Source organism: Poromitra crassiceps, assembly GCF_964638095.1.
Source record: "Poromitra crassiceps genome assembly, chromosome: 10".
In the NCBI taxonomy this organism is placed as follows: domain Eukaryota; kingdom Metazoa; phylum Chordata; class Actinopteri; order Beryciformes; family Melamphaidae; genus Poromitra; species Poromitra crassiceps.
In genome coordinates, this window is record NC_139631.1 from 38685322 (window position 1) to 38712016 (window position 26695).

The window sequence follows — 26695 nt, forward strand, 5'->3', positions numbered from 1 at the left end:
CGCCATCCTGGAAAAAGAAATATTGTGTACCTAGGATTCAAGGGGGAACATAGGGCTGAGGGAACATATGACTCAGGGGACATACTGTAGGGCTGAGGGAACATAGGGCTGAGGGAACGTAGAACTGAGGGAACATAGGGGTGAGGGAACATAGAACTGAGGGAACATAGGGCTGAGGGAACATAGGGGTGAGGGAACATAGGGCTGAGGGAACATAGGGTTGAGGGAACATAGAGCTGAGGGAACATAGAGCTGAGGGAACATGGGGCTGAGGGAACATAGGGCTGAGGGAACATAGGGCTGAGGGAACATAGGGCTGAGGGAACATAGGGATGAGGGAACATAGAGCTGAGGAAACATAGAGCTGAGGGAACATAGGGCTGAGGGAACATAGAGCTGAGGGAACATAGGGATGAGGGAACATAGGGCTGAGGGAACATAGAGCTGAGGAAACATAGAGCTGAGGGAACATAGGGCTGAGGGAACATAGGGCTGAGGGAACATAGAGCTGAGGGAACATAGAGCTGAGGGAACATAGGGCTGAGGGAACATAGGGATGAGGGAACATAGAGCTGAGGGAACATAGAGCTGAGGGAACATAGAGCTGAGGGAACATAGAGCTGAGGGAACATAGGGCTGAGGGAACATAGAGCTGAGGGAACATAGAGCTGAGGGAACATAGAGCTGAGGGAACATAGAGCTGAGGGAACATAGAGCTGAGGGAACATAGAGCTGAGGGAACATAGAGCTGAGGGAACATAGGGCTGAGGGAACATAGAGCTGAGGGAACATAGGGTTGAGGGAACATAGGGCTGAGGGAACATAGGGCTGAGGGAACATAGTGCTGAGGGAACAGGGATGAGGGAACATATGACTCAGGGAACATAGGGCTGACCCATGATCTGTGTCTTTGTAATTCTTTGATAACCCCATCAGAAGAGGCACAGATGGACTCCCCGGCCATCCAGAACGGAGGGGAGGAGGAGAAGCAGACGACGGAGGAGCTGGAGAAAGGGATGAAGTCTCTGTCCACCAACGACACGTCCACCCCGCCCGCCACCACCCCCACCGCTCTGCCCGCCAAGCCACCAGGGGGCACCCCGGAGGGCTCGCCCTGCAAGTCCCCCTCCAAGAAGAAGAAGAAGTTCAAGGCTCCCTCGTTCCTGAAGAAGAGCAAGAAGCAGAAAGAGAAGGCCGAGACCTGAGGGGTGCACAAGTTACGGCGAATATAGAAGAATGGTAAATCTGTACATTTCCTAACAGACCGGGAAATGGGAGGGGCAGCCCATCCTACTCTGCCACCCCGCCTTTAGAAGTTTGCCCCCCACTGCCCCCTTTTAGGTAATTGGCATGAACACAAACACACACCTTCACACACACACACACACTTCACCTCCCTACCAAATGTCTGACTCATCCGACGCACCGCCCTCTGCTGGCTGTCAGCCAGTTGATTTGCTTTTCTATACACATCTCCTGGTCTGCTGAATAATGTACAGATTTACCAGTCTGTTGGGAAATGTAGTTTTACCATTTTTCAACATTTACCGTAACACCTAATAGACCCAGACCTCGGTGAAATACTATTTGAAAAAAATAAATCCCGTTTTAACTGGGTGGCGCAGCAGATGGGTGGGGTTTACTGCATCAGAACAATTCAAATAGTGTCAGGTGAGATGTCAATCACAGCATTTTTTTTTTTTACTTTCAAATAATGTCCTGTGGTAGCCTAAACGTTCTGGTACTCTCATTGTTCTCTATGCAGTAAACTCATCTGGTACCTTAAAGTGAGCATCTCTAAGATGCATTTTCAGTGTTGCAGCATTCATGAACTTGGTGTCTGTGGCCACACAGGGTAGGCGGAGCTAACACAATAGACTCACTCAGTAGGTTACTGTACTGTAGGTTCCTGAAAGATCTTGCTAGGATCTCTGCTAAAGTTACGGTGGTTACTATGGCCGAACAAACTGACTAATGTCACACATTATAGACGCGTTTTATGTTTGTAAACAGCGATTACGTATTTTGTGGGCGGAGCCGGACTGGTGCAGAAAGTGACAGCTAGCGGTTCAGTTGTCATAGAAATGTGGAAGATCCGGATGCCTTCTGCATGTATTTTAAAGCTTTGCCAGCAACGGACAGGTTATCTTACACAAATAAGCGAACTGTTTCAATGGGCTGAGGTTTCTTGACCCGTACTCCCTGTCAGGATGGGTCCAGGATCCAACTACATCGCTAAAGTTGCAGTGCAGGACATCGTCATAATTCCTAGTGGGAAAGCCCAGCGTCTATACGGCACAAGGCGTCTTTTTCCCATATTCCGTGGGAGATCTCTAGGTTCTAGCTTCACTTGCTTCCTCAGAGTTTGTGTTAGCGCGATGCGTGCGCACGTATGTAATGTAACCCGGTGACGTCCCACTCCAAACGGGTCTATGCAACAGTTTGGATCTCACCTGCAATTACCACTCATCGCCATAGGTGTCACCCAAGAGAACAAAACTGAAATCTTACAGATTATCACTTTAAGCGGGTAAAAAATAATAATCAGATACTATTTGACCCAGGTCTGATCCAGAAAAAAAGGACACACTACTTATCATGCTGGCACAGACACACACAATTCCTGTATAAGTCATACTCCTCTTTTCCACCTGCTTCTGTGCTTATCAAAGCATTACTGAAGGTGACTGTATGGGCGTTTTTAAGTTCCTCTCATTTGGCGACTGGGACTGGAAGTAGTCTGATCAGATGCACTGGTTTCATGCCGCTTTTCATATTCTCCACCACTTTGCAAGTGGAATGAATCACGAAGGCTACGTTCAAACTTTGTGCTAAATTCTGATTTGTTTTGCTCAGATCTGATTTTGCGTGTGGCTGTTGACATTGTCTTTTTAAAAGGGGTCCAATATCAAATTCCAGTGTGAACGGGTCACGGTTCTGAAGTGACCCGCATGCAGCTGACAGCTGGGTTTATCACCCAAAACGCGGTCGACCTCATTGTTAAACGGGCAGGTGATCCGGCCACAACCGACTCGTTGGTTTGAATCTTTAGCTTCTTTAAACGTAGCTTTAAGGCGCTTAACTTTTCTCTTGACACTGCTGCCATGTTCTTCTGTGGCCTCATTCGGCCATTTCTTCCAATATGCTTTCAAACACAGACCGGTTACGATATGAGCCCTCAAGTTTTGCTTGCACAGAAGTGTCGACCTACTGTAAATACTTATGAGGTGTAAAACCTCACTGTCCCTCCACTGACTAGTTCTATCACAGCTTGCCCTCCCGCCAGTGCAGAATTGTGACAAAATGTCGATCTTGAGTGACCTAAAAGTCTCATGAAGTCTGATACGGGACACATGTCTGTTCACACTGAGGTCACATTCCAAAAAATCTGATCTGAATCTGATTTAAATCCATATATTGGCATCCGTGTAGTGTAGCGTAGCGGTAGATTCCCTGCCTACCAACACGAGGGTCGCAGGTTCGCGCCCCCGTGTTACCTCCGGCTTGGTCGGGCGTCCATACAGGCACGATTGGCTGTGTCTGCGGGTGGGAAGCCAGATTAAGGGTATGTGTCCTGGTCGCTGCACTAGCGCCTCCTCTGGTCAGTCGGGGTGGAAGGGAACTGGTGGAAATAGCGTGATCCTCCTACGTGCTACCTCCTGCCGGTGAAGCTTCCCGCTGTCAGGTGAAAAGAAGCGACTGGCAACTGCGCATGTGTCAGAGGAAGCATGGTGCTAGTCTGCGGCTCTCCCCAGATCGGTCTCTGTTTGAAAGCATAATTGAAAGAAATGGCCGCGCGGGGGGTCAGAGAACATGGCAGCGGTGTCAGAGAAAGGTCAAGAGCCTTAAAGCGAAGTTCAAAGAAGCTAAAGACTCAAACCAGCAAAGCGGTCGTGGTCGGATCCAGTGGCGCCGGAACGAGTTTGCAATTAGGGGGACATTTTTTATTTTTTTTGTCAATTTTTTTTTTTTTTTTTTTTTTTTTTTTCAAAAAAATTTTTTTTTCAAGAAAAAATTATGTTTTTTTGAACGTCTGGATGATTTTTAGCCATATTTAGAGGAATATCTAATTTTAAATTAACATTAGGATTATACTGTAGTGATATAATTATTCAGTATTTTCTCCTTTTCTCACTCACTTGGTGACCTGCTCTCCCTTTAGGTCATTGCCACAGTGACAGTGAGTGCAAACAGTGAGTGCAAACAGAGTCCAGGTCTGTCTGTCTCTCAGGTGTAATAATCCCACAATGATCACGGCTTTAACAAGTGTCACAGGCTGTGTAAACAGTGTAAAGTGGGCTCTCTGTAATTTGATCCCTGGGTCTGTCTGTCTCAGGTGTAATAATCCCACAACGATCATGGCTTTAACAAGCATCACAGGCTGTGTAAACAGTGTAAAGTGGGCTCTAAGCGTCAGGGGCAGTTGCCCCCTCAGATTAAAAAAAAAAAAAAAAAAAAAAAAAAATTTTTTAGGGGGACCAAATTTTAAGGGGGACAAAATGTCCCCATGTCCCCCTTGTTCCGGCGCCAGTGGTCGGATCGCTTCAGCGTGATTTGGGTGATAAACCCAGCCGTCAGCTGCATGCGGGTCACATCAGGACCAGGCGCGGACTGCATAATCGGGCACGTCGGGCAAATGCCCGGTGGCCTGGCCTGGCCTGGCCTGAAAAAAAAAAAAAAAGAATGTTGGTGCCCGCAGTCAGGCCACTCACTGAACAGCAGGCCAGGCACCGCCTACTGGTTTACTAGTGGTGTTATTACTTTATTCAGGGTTAAAGTGGGTGCATCTCATTGTAAAATTCAAACGGCCCAAATTGGGCTTCAAACGGCCCAAATCTGGCTTCAAACGGCCCAAATTGGGCTTCAAATGGCCCAAATCTGGCTTCAAACGGCACAAATTGGGCTTCAAACGGCCCAAATTGGGCTTCAAACGGCCCAAATTTTTCGCCGCCGCCCTTCGGATGCCGGCACGCGCGTCGGCCCATATCGGCCTGGCCTGCTTGGTATCTAATGCCCGGCCTGAATTATGATCCCAGTCCGCCCCTGATCAGGACCGTGACCTGGTCACACTGGAATCTGATATTGGCCACTTTAAAAAAAAGATATCATCACAAAGAAATCAGATCTGAGCAAAAAGAAATCAGCACTAAGGTTTGCGGTGTAGCCTTACAGCCCCTATGATTTATGCACCCCTCCTTCATGTATAGGCATAAAGCACTCCACATATGTATATAAGCATTCCAGTATGTTGTATTTATTCATCACCATAGACATCCCCTGGTCATCTTGATTTGGTAATACCTATCAGATAAATGTTGCAGGTATATTAGGTGAGCACAGGTGCAGTAGGTATACTTGTAGAAATATGCTGATCGTGCTCCTCTGACTGAATGCTGGTTTTGTGTAAACCTATCAGTCTATCTTAAGTTATTACAGCAGGGACAAATAAAGAAAAGAGACAAAATGGGGGGGGAAATAGACCGACTCCCAACAAAACACTGGCCGCTATGAATGGCACTAATACCAAACAAGGACATGAAGCAAAAAATAATCTTGCTTGTCGATGCAGTTTGAAGTTGAATAATGGAAGGCACTAAACATTCCACTTTTCTGATTTTCTTTTAATAAATTGTGTGTGCAAAATACCTCTCGAAAGCTGTATTTTTTCTTTATTTTTTTTTACCGGTAGCTGTTATCAAAATGCTGATGTGTGTGATGTTTGTTCATGGTTTTAATTTATTTCATATTAGAATGTATAAGTGAGTGTTGCAAGGTTAACATGTACCAGTCCATTAAAGATCGAGTTGATTTCAAACCAACTGGGCACCTGCTTTGTGTCTCCTCTCCATTGCTCCCTTTTGAATTGGCTCGTGGTCGACCCTCTTTTGTTTTACACATGCCACTGTGATGTTAACCTCCTGAGTCCCGACGCCATTAGCTGCATTGGATTTTTGATTTATCTTTGCTATTTGGGATTACTTCGGAAAACTAAGTACTAATAGAAAATAAAGAAAAAGTAAGTAAAAAATAGTTAAAGATTATGTCGTCCTATTGGTCACTGGTGCAATCTTTGTTAACACAATAAAGTCACCAACTTGTAATAAAGTATTTATCTTTATTTGAATGCCTATCATGGCTGTGCAAAAATAAAATGTCTGCAGAAAAACATCCTCCAGCTCAGAGAGGTTGCCTGTTCTCCGATACAGCAATTTTTCAGCTGCTGTCAGATCAACATGCCCTGGAAACACCCCAAAAACACGTAAAAATATGTATGATTTATAGTATTTATTATTTATATTTATAATTGATATTTATTGTTTATATTTATATTGTATACCACACCACACCCAATAACTATTTAGAATCTTGTAAACTAGTAGAGTGTCTTCCCTTATCTCCCCAAATAATGTTTTCTCATTACATTACATTTACATCTACAATGGAAGGATTAACCCACTGTCCTCGCACAAGTGCTTCAGTTTAGGAAAGATTAACCCACTGTCCTCGTACAAGTGCTTCAACATTAGCAACACTGTACTTTGTTACTAATGCATTTTTTTTTAAACCTGCATGTCTTTACAAACTTCAAAGGCTCCTAAGCATAAATCAACAAGTTTCATCCATACAATTTGATCAGGTTTATGACCTTGGCCACATTTGTCTCGAGAGTGCTGGTAGGAGGATTTGGTTGATTTGCTAGCCATCTTGTATTGACAGGAAGTAGATTTTTCTTCTTTTACTACAACAAAATTGTAGCTTAGGTGTCCCCAAGTGAGGACAAGAGGTCTGAGTTCAGCAGAAATAAGTATTATAGTAGCCTATAGAAATGGCAAAATGTGATGTTCTCGCAGCAACCCCAGGGGACTCAGGAGGTTAATATAGAATTGGAAAGGGCTCTATAATACCAGGGTCCCACATCATTGAAGGGTAAAGTCACCCTAAAACACAATCAAATAAATAAATTGAGAATTACAGCTTTACAGTGGCTGTCTTGGACCTCCCACCGCCAAAAGAAGAAGCAGCTAAAAAACAAGACTTTTGTCCATTAATTTCAGCAAGACGCAAAACCCAGAGCTGCTCCATCAACAATTAATATTAGAGACTGACTCGGCAGGGTCAGAGATAAGAGCTAGTGTGAGCTTTTACACCCATAGAAGTTCTATTTAAAGGATAAATTCACCCCCTCTGGAGTTCACAGCAAAACACTGTTCCAACATTCTAATTGAAGTGGATGGGGACCAACTTTCAAAAGTAAAAAAAAAAAGGCCTAGTGTAATCCAAGTCTTGCAGTTTGCTTGAAAGACATTCACACATTGACACCGTTTTAGCCAAAATCTTCACTGTAGCAGCCAGGCTAGCGTCCCTCTTCTTCCCTGAGCACATGGCTACAGTGAAGATTTCAGCTAAAAACAGCCAGGTGATGATGAGAAGTACAGTGTATGGGGTCTTTAAAAAAAGTTGGTTCCCATCCACTTAAATTGTGAGATGCTGCAACAGTATTTTAACGTGGGAAACTCCACAAATGGTTTTGTGGACTACAAAACTTCACTCGTCCTTCCATTGGCATGGGGATGAGTAGAAAAATGACAGAATTTTCATTGTGGAGTTATTTAAATACTAACCATCATCGTTAAAGTACCAACAATTAGCCTAGTACAATTGTCTTTCAAAAAATCTTTAGCTGTAGGCTATCAGTAGTTTAAGTAGCTACTAATAACAAGAATCTGGTTATTTATACTGACAGTTTTGGTTTAATTATACGGCTTGTTCAAGCACATAGTCAGTATTAGTTTGATCATTTAATTCAGAAACTCTGGGACTGCACCATAAAATAATAAAAGTACTCCAATATCAACAAGCTTGCCGATGAATCTCCTCCTGGCCGGTAGGTGGTGCTGTCTCGGGCAGGAACACCGGAAGTATAAATGTTTTCTCCCAAAGGCAGAAGCTTCGTTGGTGTTAGCATTACGTTATCTCTACGTTACAGAGGGCATACATCTCTAATTTCTCGAGGTATCTAGTCGTAAACTGTGTATTTGTGCCACTTTTACATTTGATTGTCCACGAACATGGGCAGGAGTCGGAGTCGAACTCCCCCAAGACGAGGTAAGAAAGACTATGAGCTAATTCCCTAGCGTTGTTTATAGTTAGCTGACTGTTAGCCCGGACATGCTTAACTGTGGGGACATTGTCAATGTTGCAGTTTGTTTTTTTGCTTGTTTGTTGGCAAAAGTAACGTCAATCACCCCTAAAATCAGATTGAAAACCATTTCAGAATTATTGTTTCAGAATGAAACAGCTGCAGAAGTAACGTTAGCTTTAAGAATGTTTTGAAGTGCTTGTTTCCACCATTTTCAACTACAGTCGACACACATAGGTCCATGGTCGACACACGCACACACACACGCACACACACACACACACACACACACACACACACACACACACACACACATATATATATATATATATATATATATATATATATATAATCTGTCTTAACAAATAATATGCACTGGCTCAGCATCAACAGCATCTTTCTTTTTGCAACTTTCACAGAATTCACAAGACATTTCACACCATTTATTTTAATAAAAAATATTCAAGGCAAAGATTAACTTCACTAACGTCTGCCTGGAATTAATTAGACACGAGTAAGGGGGTTGAAGGTTTGCATTGCCAGCCTATCTTTCATCCTCATTAACCTCATAACCCGGACGGCGTAGTAGGCCAAGAAAAGCCATTCAAGTTTCTTCATCATCATCATCATCATTGCAGGCACCTGAAGTGAAACGCTTTCAGATTAGGGCAATTATATGTTTGTACACTGCACAATGAAATGCTGATTTAAATGCATTGGCAGTTTTAGAGCACATTTCCTTAGAATCCAAAATCTCATCACAATCATTTATATTTCAGATTTCTTTCCAATTGTTTTACTTTTTCTTTCCAGTTATTAAGAGTGGCAAGTGTAATATATTCAATCATAAAGGAAACGTGCAAGTTGCAAACAACTCTTATTAGGATGTATTGCATACCTCGTAGTGGTAATGTATCACATAGTCAAACGATGTCATAACGTTAGAGGAGTGCAAAAGGTAAAGGAAACTCTCTTAAAATTTTAAGAGACGGAGATCGTTTCCTTTTATTGATTTTTTCAGACTTAATATCAGTCATTTAGATAACGATAGTATTGTGCATACCAGTAGGACACCTCATTAATTACTTCACAGTTTTGGCATACTACAGCTAACATCTCTTATCCACACTCCCTCCTGTCCTGCAGAGAGGCGGCGTTCCCGCTCCACTTCCAGGGAGCGCGAGCGGCGGCGCAGGGAGAGGGAGCGCTCCCGCTCTCGAGATCGGGACCGCCGGAGGAGCCGCTCGCGGTCTCCTCACAGGAGACGTTCAAGGTGAGACAACCATTCAAGACAGAATCAGAGAGACAGTAGAGTGTGTTTTTTCTTTTCTTCAGATCACTGACTGCAGTCATCTGTCCTGCTTTACATATTGGCCCATTTCCACCACTGGTGTTGGCGCGGCTCCGCCCGGCTCGACTCGCTTTTTTGTAGCTTTCCACCGGTCAAAATACCGGGACAACCCGGGTTGAGTCGTACTTTTTTTAGTACCACCTCTGTCGAGGTTCCAGGGCTGTGGACCCCGATACCATACGGTGACGTGAAAACACTGCAGACGACTGATTGGTCAGGCAGAATCGTGTTTACTGTCTCTCTCTCTCTCTCTCTGGATACCAGTTTAGTGGCGCTTACCTTCTCTTGAGTGAAAAGTCTGCAGCTCCGCGGACTTTTTACTTTTTTTTCTTATTTTGTGCAGTGTACTGACTACTGGGCGCACTATACCCGATAGCTGATAATTATAAATAAAAGCTATTTGCAGCATTGTAACGTTACCGGAATGGACAGACTGATCAGCGTGCCATGCAACACCTGGCCAACTGCTCAGTTCAGAGAAAGCCTGTGCGATGGTTATGTAACGTTAGCACACGTGGCATGTGTAATTAGTTGGTAGAAAGAAGAGCTAGATAGCTTTTGCGATTTATTCCAGTAACATCTTATAACAGCCTGTCTAACATTACCGGAGTTGGAGTGTATCAACTGTGAACTGTGAGTGAAAGCGGCTGGACGTCCAGTCTCACTGATGACTCATCTCATAAGGTGCGTACTGCTCTCATTATCAGCTTGTTAACAGCTGATGGTGGCTGCGTGGTGAAGGCTGAAACGTGTCCATTGTTTGCGCTGATAGCTGAGCCATTTAATTGTTAATTTGGTTCCTCTGCTGGTTCCTCTGCTTTCTGCTAACTGTGGCTGTCTGTCTCTAGCCTGGATCACTCCCTGTGTGCTACTAGAAAAGGTCCGTGTTGCAACTTGCTTCCGCGGCACGCTACTTCGTTCCGGATCGCTTTTATTTTTATGAAATTGAATTTCACCTATGAAATTATTAACACCAACGATTTGCTCGACCAACGTGAATCTCGTCGACCAAGAGCGCGTCGACCAAACAATCGACCTGGAGGGGGCAGCCCTAGTTCATATACGTATGAATATATTATAGCCTACAGGTATTTTCCTCGTATACACACCTCTCATGTCTGTCAGCGTTATACTGTTTCTTCAAATCCATACGTATTGTGTGGATGGCCAGTGCCACAACAAGATAGAAATGCGTTTGCAACACTATGGCCATGTTCAGACTAGGAGGCCAAATCCGATTCGTGAACTTTAGTGACCTATTAATGACTTTATCCAGATTGGTTTTATGAGTCTGGATGCTCCAATTCTGTGTCACTTGTCCCAAACCACATATGGAGGTTAGGGATGCACCGATCGATCGGCACGTGACCGGAAATGGCCGATTTTCACGTGATCGGCCTCAATCGGTGATCTGCGCCGGTCACTCTAAAATGCCGATTCTGTGAGCCGATTTTCAAGTGACGTGCGCGCACCCAAAAGCAGCGAGACAGAGTGGATGAGTTGCAGCCATTCCGTTGCAGCCAAAACAAAAGCTTCCACTACACAGTACACACATGCCACAGCATGTCTTCGTCGGTGTGGAGCCGCGGAGGGGCCGCCGGGTAGGTTGGAGTCCACAGTACACTCCAGTGTGAGCGGCTCGCTTCACCTCACCGTCCCCTCTTCCCCGACCAGCCTCCACATCACCGCTGCCTGCTGCTGCTGCTATCTGTCAGTCACGTTGTAACCCTTAAGGTCCTTACACATCAAGAGCAATGCGAATATACGGCACGAAATTGCAATGCGAGTTTTGACCCACCTGTCAATTACAGCAACGTTAACGTGTACAGCCAGGAGAGGACTTTTGTTTCGTATTGCGAATAGAACGACGAACATAATAATAAAACGCATCGGACCAGTGTGCAAGGTTTTCTGTGAGAGATGATTTTTTTTCGAATGGCGGATTAAAAAAAACGCGCTCTGTGTGTAAACTACGATATTCAAACTGAGTCAACTCAAACTCATTTCCTCATCTAGGCTACTCAATAACAGCCAAATCCACAACTGTAGAGTGGGCATGGCTTCGAAGGTCTCTGGGCTCCAGAGCTATAGGCTATAAACTCCTTGTCCATGGATAACATTTTGACGTTTATTTATTTTATTTTATTAGTTTATTTGGCAGGGACATAGGCCTATACAAAAAAGCATTAAACCCCATAGGGGAAGAGATGCTTTGTAACAGATTTAGCCATAGGCTACTTTCCATCTGAAGCCCCTGTTCTGTTGCACCTTTTTTCTTTTGGAAAAGTAAATGCATGATAGCTGTGGGATATACTGGAATTAATTGTTTTATATTCATTGTATTTACACAAAAAAGAAAAGCTCTGTCCAGTAACCTGGAACACTTTTATTTTGAGATGTTTTTGAGTGAGATCGTCCTACCTCATGCAAATTATAAGAAATGTGACATGAATGTTAATTTTCTATTAAAGCAAAGTTAAAAAGTTAAAAAATAACCTGCCAATTATTGTTCTTAGAAAAAAAATCGGAATCGGCAAAAATCGGTATCGGCAAGTCAGACTATTCAAAAATCGGAAATCGGAATCGGCCAACAAAATCGCAATCGGTGCATCCCTAATGGAGGTAGTTTCCAATCTGCTTCAAATGTGCTTTTGACTGATGTGTCTTCAGTGCGGACGCGCAGATCCACCAAATCTGATTTGAACGTCACTGGCAACTCGTCATCAAATGCTTTTTTGTTGTTGTTGTTGTTGTTGCTGGCATTGTGCTTTTTTGAGGGCTATTATATTTTATTTCATATATCACACATGTACATTATCAATTTGATGTTTTCTTTTTTACAAAGTAGTTTGAACTACTTTTTCTGCGTAGCTTGTAGTTTCCTAAACTACATTTTTCGCAGGGTAGCTTTGCTGTAGTTTCAACTACTTCCATGGTGAAGTAGTTGTATAGCTTCCTATTAGCTATGCTATCAAAGTAGCTTCCCAAACATGTGACATGTTGATTTCAATGTCAGATCCACATACACATATATATATATATATATATATATATATATATATATATATATATATATATATATATATATATATATATATATATACATACACAATGGGTGACAAAATTCACATTTCCACACCCAACAACATTCCATACATGGAACTCAAAATCATTCAAAAGTCATGAATCATGTATTTTCAAATCGCAGTCATCAAATGCTTCTGCGCAGGAAAACCACGTCACCAACGTACGTATTTACTGATGCCCACGTCGTTACCATAGCAACCCATGCAGTTAGGCTGTTTAGGTCTGGACACACAGACCCGACTTGAAAATCAGATTTGTGGCAGTGCGGACACACTCCCAAATCAGATTTGGGAAACCAATCAAGATAATGATGATTAATGACTTTATCAGCAAATCGGATTTGCCTGTAATGTGAACATGGCCTATGACTTCACTAGTCGTCTTTGTTAGTGCAAATGAACCAATCAATCCAGCGCAGGGCGGGGTCTTTACAATGCGTGCTGGGAAAAAAGCATGTTCAATAATCCTCTGCTTTCACTCCTGTCTTTTTACTTTCATTTTCACTCTGGCTCTCTTAATGACTTAATGAGATATACCAAACCTACTTTTCAGCCCACCTTAATTTGCAAGCGTAGTAGCCCCTAGCCTCATCTCTCTCCTCTCTCTCTCTCACCCTTCTCTCTCTCCCTTCTCTCTCTCCCTTCTCTCTCTCTCTCTCTCTTCTCTCTCTCTCATCCTTCTCTCTCTCTCTCCCTTCTCTCTCTCTCTCTCCCTTCTCTCTCTCTCTCCCTTCTCTCTCTCTCTCTCTTTCCCTTCTCTCTCTCTCTCTCCCTTCTCTCTCTCTCTCTCTCTCTCCCTTCTCTCTCTCTCTCTCTCCCTTCTCTCTCTCTCTCTCCCTTCTCTCTCTCTCTTTCCCTTCTCTCTCTCTCTCACCCTCCTCTCTCTCTCTCCCTCCTCTCTCTCTCTCTTCTATCTCTCTCCCTTCTCTCTCTCTCTTTCCCTTCTCTCTCTCTCTCTCTCTCTCTCTCCCTTCTCTCTCTCTCTCTCCCTTCTCTCTCTCTCTCTCTCTTTCCCTTCTCTCTCTCTCTCTCCCTTCTCTCTCTCTCTCTCTTTCCCTTCTCTCTCTCTCTCTCTCTCTCTCCCTTCTCTCTCTCTCTCCCTTCTCTCTCTCTCTCTCTTTCCCTTCTCTCTCTCTCTCTCTCTCTCTCTCTCTTTCCCTTCTCTCTCTCTCTCTCACTCTCTCTCTGTCTCTCCCTTCTCCCTGTCCCTTCCTTTGGATTTGATTACACTGACTTGAAGTCGGGATGGTTCTGGGGGGGCGGTGTCATTCTGCTACTGCAGTTATTTTGGTTTAAGTAATGCAAAAGTACTGTTATAAGTAATGAGTTACTCTACCCAGACAGTATTGTAAAGTAACGTATTACTTTTGAATGAAAGTAACTACCGTAAATTCCGGACTATAAGCCACGGCTTTTTTCCCGTTTTTTGGCCCCTGCGGCTTATATAACGGTGCGTCTTATCTATGGATTTTTTCAGAAAAAAAAAAAAAAAAAAAAAAAATCTCTCTTTTTTAGCACTCTTTCTAACTATAAATCCACTTCTGTTTTAATTTCCTCTCTTGCCCTCTTTTCACCACACCGCGGACACTGTGTGCACTGTAAAAATAAACAACGGTGGTGTTGTGTTATGTTGTTTTGTTGAAATGTTACGGTAATACGGTAAATGGGAGCTTCCTCAAACAGCCATCTCTTTCCCGACAATCCCCTCTGTGCGTGACCACTTACATATGGTAATTACGGTAAGCAAACGGCCACAAGCCCATCAACTCCCTCCCCCGACTACCAGGAGAAAATCACAAACTTCGGCGAATTCACACAAAGGAAGATCAAGGAATATTCCATCGAACCGGAGCAGATCATAAATATGGATGAAGTGCCTTTGACGTTCGACCTGCCACTCACTCGGACTGTTAACAAGAAGCGCCCTGGAGGATTCTTTCACCAAAAAAAAGCTTTGCTCGTTCTCGACAGCATGAGAACGAGCAGTAGATGATCATGAGGTGGTTTTTCAGACGTGTCGATATAGCAGTTTATCGCAAAAGTGTAATGGAAACACATTTTTCGCATTTGCACGTCATGTGACCCATATTATCCCTTGGAAAAGGAGCGGAAAATAAGTTTGGTAAGTAAGGTTCGATAGCCGTGTCAAAACCTCCGCAGCAAGTGGAAAACTTTGAAGCAACGCTACCTAGCAGAAAGACGAGTGTTGTGCAAAAGCGTAGCCGGGCAAATTAGATAATGTTTAATGGCAGAAATCGGTCCATGGTGACAGCAGGCTGCCTGTGTGCGCGCATTTGGCACAGCGGCGAGATGAGAGGATGAAAAGCACACACTGGTGCGGTGGTGCTGTCTGAAGTGAATACAGTGACTGTGAGTAGGCTAATACATTGCACACGTTTCAGGTGCAATTATAGAACCAAATCAGCCTTTTCCCCCCTCCATCTCTAAATCGGACCAGTTGTAGGCTATTAGGCTACCTTTTTTCCTCTGCCTGTCGCGCTGACTGCATTCACGCAGCCAGCAACATTTTGCGACTCATTTTCTTTTGAATTGATAATCAGGCTCGTTTATATGCATTGTAACTTCATGTTGGGATTTCCATTGACCATTGGTTGGATTTGAGCATGCAGGGGACGGGATATGGGGCAGATCCCCGTGCGTAATCACTGTGGCAGCTGCTGCAACGGGGAATCACTCAAACGCAACTTCAATGGAAACGCCTACAAGTCGCAATTGTACATTGTCGAAGTTGTAGAAATATCGCAATTCTTTTGCGAAAAACTGTAATGGAAACACAGCTATAGATGAAGAGGAGTTCGTTGGTTTTGAGTGACAATGAAGGAGAGAGGAGAGTGGTTGACGAAGCCACCCTGAACCTGTTCGTTTCCGACACTGAAGATGAGGACTTTGGTGGTTTCAGTACGCAGGAAGAAGAGGAAGACGAGCATTAGTGACTTGACTTCTCTGGTTACAGGTTTGCTGCACATATAGCCTATTGTTGTGTGATTTTGTCTGGGGATTAGTGACCTGACTTTTGTTTTGTTTTGTTGAAATGTTAATAAATGGGAGCTTCCCCAAACAGCCATCGCTTTCCCGACATTCCTCTCTGTGCACGAACCCTTTCATATGGTAATTAAACATCAAAACACCCGCGGCTTATAGACCGGTGCGGCTTATAGAAGAAAAAAATAGTCAATTTTGGTCCCGCGGCTTATACACCGGTGCGTCTTATAGTCCGGAATTTACGGTAGTACTAATATGTAGTGTATTACATTTTGAAAGTAACTTGCCCAACATCGCTCGTCAGGAATGATAGCATAAACCTCTCTAGCCACCTTTAATGTAATATTGCACCACGTCACCTATAGCCTCATCCTCCACTGCCCAGTGTTCACTGCTGTTCAGAAACATAGGCACAAACGATTGTTTTTAAAACGGGTTGAGTTTAGAGTGAGGGGAGTCTGTAACTGTCTGCCAGGGGAGAACAGGTTGAGTTTAGAGTGAGGGGAGTCTGTAACTGTCTGCCAGGGGGAGGATATGAGATGGCTCAGAGACAGACAGTATATTATATCTGTGTCTGTGTGATGATACACTGCTTATATTGATTGGAAGGACTGCTGTTCTTTAATACCCATGACCTTCATGGAAGTCTGCTCCAGACCATAGACATAAATAATATGGACGTAGCTATCCCATTACATTTCTTCTCCCTGGCGGAGTTCAAACGTTGGCCGTCGCCATCTTGATTTTTCGTCAGCAGAGTGGGAGGGAATGGGTTGAGTCCCTCCGCACCTCGCGTGAGATGGGAGTTTCCCAGAGCCGCAGCTCCACCTGCTATTGGTCCGTGATCGGTTGTCAATCACCCCCTTTTCTATCATCTATTTTCCTCCTCCCTCTCATGCAGTCCTCTCTGTGTCTTGCCTGCAGGTCTCCTCCTAGACGTCCCCGCTCCTCCTCCCTCTCATGCAGTCCTCTGTCTTTACTGCAGGTCTCCTCCTAGACGTCCCCGCTCCTCCTCCCTCTCATGCAGTCCTCTGTCTTTACTGCAGGTCTCCTCCTAGACGTCCCCGCTCCTCCTCCCTCTCATGCAGTCCTTTCTGTGTCTTTACTGCAGGTCTCCTCCTAGACGTCCCCACTCCTCCTCCCTCTCATGCAGTCCTCTCTGTGTCTTGCCTGCATGTCTCCTCCTAGACGTCCCCGCTCCTCCTCCCTCTCATGCAGTCCTTTCTGTGTCTTGCCTGCAGGTCTCCTCCTAGACGTCCCCGCTCCTCCTCCCTCTCATGCAGTCCTCTCTGTGTCTTGCCTGCAGGTCTCCTCCTAGACGTCCCCGCTCCTTCTCCCTCTCATGCAGTCCTTTCTGTGTCTTTACTGCAGGTCTCCTCCTAGACGTCCCCACTCCTCCTCCCTCTCATGCAGTCCTTTCTGTGTCTTTACTGCAGGTCTCCTCCTAGACGTCCCCACTCCTCCTCCCTCTCATGCAGTCCTCTCTGTGTCTTTACTGCAGGTCTCCTCCTAGACGTCCCCGCTCCTCCTCCCTCTCATGCAGTCCTCTGTCTTTACTGCAGGTCTCCTCCTAGACGTCCCCGCTCCTCCTCCCTCTCATGCAGTCCTTTCTGTGTCTTTACTGCAGGTCTCCTCCTAGACGTCCCCACTCCTCCTCCCTCTCATGCAGTCCTCTCTGTGTCTTGCCTGCATGTCTCCTCCTAGACGTCCCCGCTCCTCCTCCCTCTCATGCAGTCCTTTCTGTGTCTTGCCTGCAGGTCTCCTCCTAGACGTCCCCGCTCCTCCTCCCTCTCATGCAGTCCTCTCTGTGTCTTGCCTGCAGGTCTCCTCCTAGACGTCCCCGCTCCTCCTCCCTCTCATGCAGTCCTTTCTGTGTCTTTACTGCAGGTCTCCTCCTAGACGTCCCCACTCCTCCTCCCTCTCATGCAGTCCTCTCTGTGTCTTGCCTGCAGGTCTCCTCCTAGACGTCCCCGCTCCTCCTCCCTCTCATGCAGTCCTCTCTGTGTCTTGCCTGCATGTCTCCTCCTAGACGTCCCCGCTCCTCCTCCCTCTCATGCAGTCCTTTCTGTGTCTTGCCTGCAGGTCTCCTCCTAGACGTCCCCGCTCCTCCTCCCTCTCATGCAGTCCTCTGTCTTTACTGCAGGTCTCCTCCTAGACGTCCCCGCTCCTCCTCCCTCTCATGCAGTCCTCTGTCTTTACTGCAGGTCTCCTCCTAGACGTCCCCACTCCTCCTCCCTCTCATGCAGTCCTTTCTGTGTCTTGCCTGCAGGTCTCCTCCTAGACGTCCCCGCTCCTCCTCCCTCTCATGCAGTCCTCTGTCTTTACTGCAGGTCTCCTCCTAGACGTCCCCGCTCCTCCTCCCTCTCATGCAGTCCTTTCTGTGTCTTGCCTGCAGGTCTCCTCCTAGACGTCCCCACTCCTCCTCCCTCTCATGCAGTCCTCTCTGTGTCTTGCCTGCAGGTCTCCTCCTAGACGTCCCCACTCCTCCTCCCTCTCATGCAGTCCTCTCTGTGTCTTGCCTGCAGGTCTCCTCCTAGACGTGCCCGCTCCTCCTCCCTCTCATGCAGTCCTTTCTGTGTCTTTACTGCAGGTCTCCTCCTAGACATCCCCGCTCCTCCTCCCTCTCATGCAGTCCTTTCTGTGTCTTGCCTGCAGGTCTCCTCCTAGACGTGCCCGCTCCTCCTCCGGCTCTCCTGAGAGAGATGACCGAAAAGATGGCAAGGAGAAGGCAGCCAAGGCCATTCAGATCTCAGGTAGCAGATGAATATGTAAGGGATAATGTATTGTGAGCCGGTGATTACTGGCGAAATAATGACCAACAGGTGATTGATTGAGCCCGACGCGCAGCGGAGGGCTAAATATTCACCTGAAGGTCATTATTTCCAGTAATCACCGGCTCAGTATACATTATCCCGCTTAGAACACGGCCTACAACTAAATCATTCAATAATCTGACAAAAATAATTATTCAAATAGATTTTTAAATAGCGTTTTCAACACAAAGCGGTTTCATTCGTAATTGGCACACAAGACACCACAGCTGCAACTGGTTGGCCTAATTAGTAGCGTCTGCGGACAAAATGCTCTTACCAACTGAGTAATCCAGGTGTGGCAGAGCAGCGGTCGGTTGTCGAGAAATAATGACCGGTGAATATTGTTGATTGACCAATCAGAATCGAGTATTCGAGAGAGCCGTGTTCTAATGGGAAATAATGACCTTCAGGTGATGATTGAGCCCGCCGCTGCACGTCGGGCTCAATCAATCACCTGTCGGTCATTATTTCCCCCGTAATCACTGCCTCAATATACATTATCCCTTACTTATACGACGGCAGTGCAACTTAATAATACGTTTGACCGAATTATTCATGTTTCTCAATGACAATTATGAATGCAGCACTAACTCTCAGCCAAGATCATATATCAATCTATAATTTCCACAACATAAATTTAGATACGATGGATCTTTGTCTCAGATTTTAGTATCAGAGACATTGTAACACCCCGTTTTAGCTTGATAGTGGCCCAATATCTGATTCCATTATTGTAACTTTGTATTCTGCTTAGCTCTTAAAAGGATTCAGTCAAAGTTCTGCAAATTTTCCAAGGAAGCTCCCAGGTGGAACAAATCTAGTGAAATTGTGAGGACTTGTTTCACTGCCTGATTGGATGTGAAACTCTGCATTGTTTTGATTGGATGTGAATCTCTGCATTGTTTTGATTGGATGTGAATCTCTGCATTGTTTTGATTGGATGTGAAACTCTGCATTGTTTTGATTGGATGGGAATCTCTGCATTGTTTTGCAGCGGAGGACATGGAAGGCAAAACAGAAGAGGAGATTGAGATGATGAAACTGATGGGATTTGGTTCCTTTAACACCACGAAGGTGAGAACCAAAGGCTGCCTTCCATTGTTAATCCAGCCACAAGAGGGCGCACTTTATTCAGGCTATTATTGCCTTCTACACCCAAGTTGAACGAGAAGAGAATATATTTAAATGATTTTTGATGTGGGTCAAAGTATATATACTGCATACTTTTTATTTTGTCTTTTTCCCTTTTAATCATTATAGTCAAAGTCAATTGGTCTCTAGGGATGGGCGACACCAAACTATCGTATTTGATACTGATACTGATATCTTAAGTACCAGTTTTACCGATACCAATATTAATAGGGATGCACCGATCGATCGGCACGTGACCGGAAATGGCAGATTTTCACGTGATCGGCCTCGATCGGTGATCTGCGCCGGTCACTCTAAATAGCCGATTCTGTGAGCCGATTTTCACATGACGTGCGCGCACCCCAAAGCACCGAGACAGGCACCCAGCCACCACGCCACACACGCCAGCATACCTTCCTCGTTGTGGATTTTTTTCACCGTCAGTGAAGTAGACAAAGCTCGCAGTTTGTCACACATGCAAGTCGAAAATAAGCCGTGGAGACAGATATGCGGCCGAGTCCCGCTCGGCTGGAGTCCAGTCAGAGCGGCTCGCTTCACCTCACTGGCCCCTCTCTCTCTGCTCTCTCTCCCCGGGAAGCGGTCCTCCAGCTACCCGCCACCGCGCACAGCCGGCTTGGCGAGTGTGTCCAGTATAACCATTCCCCGACCTGCTTTTCCATTCCACATCAGCGCTGCTGCCTCAGCCTGTCAAGTCATGTTGTAACGTGACGTGGATACAGGAGAGACTATTTGTTTCGTATTGCAAATAAAACGACATGAGAACGACGGACATAATAATAAAAATGCATTGGACTCACAAGTGTGCAACGTTTTCTGTGCGTGATGATATTTTTTCGGATGGCAGATAAAAATACGCATACCAAACTTCGGACTGTGTGTAAACTCCGCCTGATATTCAGACTGAAGATCGTTACTGTAACTCATAAACTCATTTCCCCTCTACTCAAGAGGACTGGTCTGGAGCCAGTCTATAAACTCCTTGTCCATGGATCATTTTGATGTTCTGTTGCACCTGTTTTCTTTTGGAAAAGTAAATGCATGATAGCTGTGGGATATAGGCTATTGGATTTAATTTAATTTTTGTATTCATTGTATTTGCACAAAAAAGCTCTGTCCAGTGGCCTAACCTGGAACACTTTTATTTTGAGATGTGTTCGAGTGAGATGGTCCTACTTCATGCAAATGATAAGAATTGTTTATTTGTTTATTTGGATCCCCATTAGATGTAAGAATTGTTCTATGAATCTTAATTTTCAAACAAAGTTACAAAAAACGTTTGTGTAAGCTGTCAATTGTTGTTTTTAGAAGAAAAAAATCGGAATCGGCAAAAATCGGTATCGGCAAGTCAGACTATTCAAAAATCGGAAATCGGAATCGGCCAAGAAAATGGCAATCGGTGCATCCCTAAATATTAATACTATTTTTTTTAATGAGAATATGATTTTTGATAATAATAATAATAATAGTAATAGTTTTAGTAAGTACTTTTTAAATTTGTTTTTATTATTATTATTAATTGGTATGGGTCAGTCCATATCTACATAATGCAAATTACATGACACAAACTGGTCACTTACTATAACAAATGTATTACACAATGTAAATATAATATATACAGCGAAGATTTCTTAATCTGCTAATGGTTGTACAAAATAGGCCCGCATTTTACAGAAAAATCGTGATGTCACTCCACTACTACTGGGCGAGGGTGTATGATGTTGACGGACCCGAAAGACCTCACGACCCCAGTTAACATCACTGATGACGCGTCCCAGCGCATGCTGTAGTATGTATATTTGAAACTAAAATCCTGGCTCCCCCTGGCCAGTGACACTTGGGAATAGACTAGGTGACAACCAAGTATAGTTTGGTGACAAGCTGGAGAGACAGTTGACGGTCGGAGAGACGGCATCCGGTACGGGATGGGTTTTAGCACCCCAGCCTGGCTCTCTCGTGAGGGAGAAATCCACAAACGCTACGGATTAGCCTCCTGAAAATCTGCGCAAAGATCGGCGCGGCCTGGGGTCCTTCAGGCTAGAGCGAGGTGCTCGGCGCAGGCGAATGACGTGCAGCGCACAGGCCTTCTTGAGGCATCCTCCCTGCCCATGGTACGTCATGGTAGGATTGCCTTCTTCCACGGGAGGTTCTGGTGAGACGAAGGAGGTGCCCGGCCTGGAATCACCCCACAGGGCCTTAGACCTCCATGCACCACTGAGGTGTAGCACTAACTCTATTGCAGCGGATTGGGCGTGATCAACCCTTCCGCGGGCAACGTTGCAGACAGAGTAGGAAGGCTGATCCGTGAGCGGCTGCTTCTGGGACACGGGTCGGGGTCGTAATCGGCCTCGGCTGGGTCAACTGGGCGAGGGTGTATGATGCTGACAGACCCGAAACACCTTACGACCCCAGTTAGCATCACTGATGACGCGTCCCAGCGCATGCTGTAGTATGTATATTTGAAACACTTCTTTGTAACTTTTGGGATGTGTGTTAAGTGTTTGAATAAGTTGCTACTTGCTAGTGTTGCTGCTGCTTGTCACAAACAGTGCATCAGGCTATAGTTTAGTCTACTGGTGAAAACTAGCACTGCACCATGCTGTGTTTTCGGGTGGACTTGGCCATATTCTCCCATGACTGATAGAAGGAAAAGGGGTGCGCGCACGTTGGTTTCGCCGATCACGTGACGCGCACCAGTAGGTCTCTCAGCCCAGTTGCTGTTGGGCAGATGCGCTACGACAGTGCAGAGAAGACACAGGAGAACTGGAATCGATTCATTTCGATGCCAAATGAACAGTATTATGTGAGTATCGAAGTATCAATACCACAGTATCGATCCGTCCATCCTTACTAGTCTCAAATGGGTTGTAAATAGGCAATGGGCATTTTCTGTATTCGAGTACTCTCATTAAATAATGAATGAGTACTCGAGTACTTGTTTATTAAATATATATAACGAAAATAAATATTAACATGCTTTTTTGCATAAGAATACCGGAGTGGAAACACACGTTAACGTTAAGCTATCGTAGACTATAGGCCTGTAAGGATATCTATTACTATGGTAATGATATAGCAGGGGTATCTGCTGTGTAGAGGCTGTTCGGCATTTTTCCATGGAAAACGCACTCTATGGAACACTTTTTGTGAGGAGAAATAAGTGGACAGACCGTGATAAGGTGATCTCACCTGACCTTAGCTTAGCAGCTTGTTAGCCTAGCTCAGTAACGCCGTTAATCAGTTGGTTAGCACTCCGTTCGAGCAGACCATAGTGTTGTGGAACAAACGAAGGCTTACCATAATTTCCAATACATGTCTGGTAGCAGGGGCGGACTGGGATCCTAATTCAGGCCGGGCATTAGATACCAAGCAGGCCAGGCCGATACGGGCCGACACGCGTGCCGGCGAAAAATTTGGGCCGTCTGAAGCTCAATTTCGGCCGTTTGAAGCCCAATTTGGGCCGTTTGAAGCCAGATTTGGGCCGTTTGAAGCCCAATTTGGGTCGTTTAAAGCCAGATTTGGGCCGTTTGAAGCCCGATTTGGGCCGTTTGAAGCCCAATTTGGGCCATTTGAAGCCAGATTTGGGCCGTTTGAAGCCCAATTTGGGTCGTTTAAAGCCAGATTTGGGCCGTTTGAAGCCAGATTTGGGCCGTTTGAAGCCCAATTTGGGCCAAGTCCAATTTTACAATGAGATGCACCCACTTTAACCCTGAATAAAGTAATACAACCACTAGTAAACCAGTAGGCGGCGCCTGGCCTGCTGTTCAGTGAGTGGTCTGGCCTGGCCTACATTTTTTTTTTTTTTTTTTTTTTTTGCAGGCCAGGCCACCGGGCATTTGCCCGACGTGCCCGATTATGCAGTCCGCCCCTGTCTGGTATAATCCATACTGCTAACTGCTTTATGATGACTGTTACACTAATGTAAATCCACTGAGTACAACGTCCGGTGTTCTGCCGATTAAAGTGATTAACTGCAAACAAGTGATTCACCTTAGCTGCTAAAAAACTCTCTCGTAACGGGACAAGCCCCGTCTTTTATTGTCACACGAACACCACAACACATGCATGCGGCCACAACACACTCATGCTGATGGTGGCCGGTGAAAAGTTTCCTCTGCATTTAACCCATCCAGGCATGTACTTTCCTCCGGGGGGCAGGCCAGGAGCAGTGGTCGCTTTCTCGTACAGCGCCCGGGGACCAACTTCGGGTGTTGTCGTCACTGGTCGGATGACGATGACGATCTGATCTTCTGCATGTTTTTAGTGGGGGTGGTTATATACGGAGGAACCCCCTGGGGGAGCACGGGGAGAACATGCAAACTCCACACAGAGAGAAAGGCCTTTACGACGAGATACCCCACCTGGGCAGTAGGCACTGAAGATATGGGGGGGAACACAACCACAGTGTCACAGGCGAGAATCGAACTCAGGACCTTCTGACTGTGAGGCGACAGCTCTACCACTGAGCCACCGTGCCCCCTTAGCTGCTAAAAACGATCACCAAAAAGTGATTCTTTCTCCGTTGTGGCTAACTTTATGGGAAACAACAGTGGAATCAAGTAGTAAACTAATGTTAGTGCAAAGTTTGGAATGAGTTTTATCGTGCCTGCGTTATGGAGAAGCGTGCGTCTTGTCTGTCTCGTTTTTCACCAGGGATTTCCCCTTGCGTTGTTAAAGTGCGAGTACCCGAACGTTTGAAATGTTAATCGAATACTAAATGTTAGGGGTGCACAGATCGATCGGCACGCAATCTGTATCGGCCGATTTTGACCTCAAATATGCGATCGGCTGATTGCCGATATTTCTTTATATTAAAAAATAAATACAAAAATTAAATAAAAAAAAAGCCCTATCACTAATCAGGCTTTCCAACGATATAAAATACAATACCAATTGGTATTATTAAAGGGGAGAAATAATCGACCGAAATAACGTTTCCAAACTTTTTTTGAAGAGTTTATATATCGGTGATCGGTCGATGATCGGTTGGGCAGATATTTCCCATCGGCAATCGGTGATCGGTGGCAAAAAACGTGATCGGTGCACCCCTACTAAATGTTCTGAACAAGTACTCGAGTACCAGAGTACTCTCGCCCGTCCCTAGTTGTAAAGGGCTTGCACTTTGAGACTATTTGTGAATAATCTCAAATTTGGCTAAGTATTGTATTGCATATAAGGGACTAGTAATAGTCTAGCTTTAATTAAAATGGTGTCTAACTGAATCATGTCAACCTGGAATATATATATATATTTTAATCTCTGGTACATACATATATGTGAAGGTAAATCATGTTTCAACCATTAATGAATCAGCTCTGCTCAACCCACTCCCAACAGAATATGTTGTGTACAGTATGTGAGAGGCAATAATAGTTTGTTTGTTTTTCAAACAGGGGAGGAAGATGCAAGGATCGGTCAATGCACATGCTATCAATGTGTCCCAGAAGAGAAAATACAGGTGCGTAAAGACTTAATTTAAAAAATAAACAAAAGAAAGTTATCGGGTGGTTGAAAGTGCTGTATAGACCACAAGACACGTTTGCACGTTTCTTAATAACGCCTAGTTTTAGTACATTGTCTGTGATCTCTTTCAAGTTGTTTTGTTAGAAAGCGAATCGTTGACAGATTGTTGGGTTAATAAAACGTGCAACTTTTTCAGTCCTCTTCACAGTGAGATGCTCAGCATCAACCAGTGTTATGGCAACCAATCAACCTCTGCAGGTGTTTCTATGCAGAGATCTCGGCTCTGCCATTGGTGCTCAGTGACGTAATGTGCAAGTGTGTGTTGCAAGGGTAACAGTGATGTAATGTTTTTCTTTTCTTTTATATATTTATTTTCCTAGGCAGTACATGAACAGAAAAGGTGGATTCAACCGACCACTGGACTTTATCGCTTGAACGTAGCAACGGCTCCAGATAGCCAAGAAGTAAACCTCTGATAGTCACCGCAGTGGATGGTTTTGTGCCAGTAGTTTTTGCTTTGTTGTTTTTCTTCCCAGTTTTGTGTGATGCAAACATTCTGTATATACCATAATAACAGAACACAAAAGTGTACATATTAGCATAATCTGTAAGCCAAGGCTGAGTATCTATAAGAGAACCCAAAATGCATGGAACAACTTATATTATTATTATGTTGAGGTGTACGGTGTTTCCATTGAAAATTTCAAATAAACATGTTTTAAAATTGTTTAGCTTCAATCCTTTCATTATTATACACAGATAATACCAGCACTTCTTCTTACATCCATATTTCAATTTAATTACAACATACAACTGGCAGCTGAGTAAATTGTAAAAGTGTGTCTGGATGCATGCTATGCTAGTACCGTATTTATTTTTTATTTTCTTTTAGATTATTTTTTCTCTCCCCATGGGCGGCTGTAGCTCAGGAGGTAGAGCGGGTCGTCACTAATCGCTTTGGATGAAAGAGGTCGGTGGTTCGATTCCCGGCTCCTCCAGTCTTCATGTCGAAGTGTCCTTGCCTTGGGCAAGATACTGAACCCCAAATTGCTCCTGATGGTGTGCCAGCACCCTGCGTGGCAGCTTGCGACCATCGGTGTATGAATGGGTGAATGTACCTACCGATTGTAAAGCGCTTTGGATAAAAGCGCTATATAAATGCAGGGCATTTACCATTTACCATGGAAAATCTGCAACTCTTGATCTCAGTCAATCTTGTGAGTTAACCTGATAATTTAACAAATATTTTATATATTTGTAATGTCAAACATGCTTCTAAAAGCAATGGGCGTAGGCCTGCACGGATATTCTTTGTCATTGGAGAAGCAAGACACACCAATGGCATGGCAGCATGTGAATCTGTCCAATCACTGGTCTCGAAATAAGACAAACAACACACCGTCAACCAATCGTTGCCATCCACCGCGAAGCAGCATGGCAAAGGGGCGTGTGTTCTGTCAGAAACAGGGGCGTAGCAAAGGGTGTAGTCACCGTTGTCACGTGGTGCATATCGCCCAATGGCTACCACGTTCATTGGAAAACGACCAATGCTTGAGGAGCCAGTGTGCGGAAACTGAGCCCATTTTGGCTCCGTATAGTACGCGTGAATGTATGGGATCGTGCACAACAACGACTTGTCGATTGGAACCAAAATGGCCGAACAAGGCGCACAGTTTCTATCAGCGGACCC

At 44.9% G+C, this 26695-nt stretch overlaps 2 protein-coding genes across 5 annotated transcripts in view; both read left to right on the plus strand.

Annotated features, from left to right (window-relative positions):
• Positions 1–1205, plus strand: part of add2 (adducin 2 (beta)) — a gene marked incomplete at both ends in the record, with an annotated part of 35725 nt that extends 34520 nt beyond the window's left edge. For 3 of the 4 annotated variants that reach the window (XM_083644194.1, XM_083644193.1, XM_083644195.1), the window contains one exon: positions 937–1205. In XM_083644194.1, the coding sequence (XP_083500320.1) occupies positions 937–1205 (269 nt within the window). The remainder of the gene's footprint in view (positions 1–936) is intronic. The other variant, XM_083644196.1, reaches the window with a different exon arrangement.
• Positions 1206–7947: 6742 nt separating this feature from the next.
• snrnp27 (small nuclear ribonucleoprotein 27 (U4/U6.U5)) lies at positions 7948–25726 on the plus strand. Its single transcript, XM_083644407.1, has 6 exons — positions 7948–8106; positions 9287–9413; positions 18236–18333; positions 19388–19467; positions 24936–25000; positions 25386–25726. The coding sequence occupies exons 1-6, from the start codon at positions 8070–8072 to the stop codon at positions 25438–25440; spliced, it is 462 nt and encodes a 153-aa protein (XP_083500533.1). The 5' UTR covers positions 7948–8069; the 3' UTR covers positions 25441–25726.
• The last annotated feature ends 969 nt before the right edge of the window (positions 25727–26695 follow it).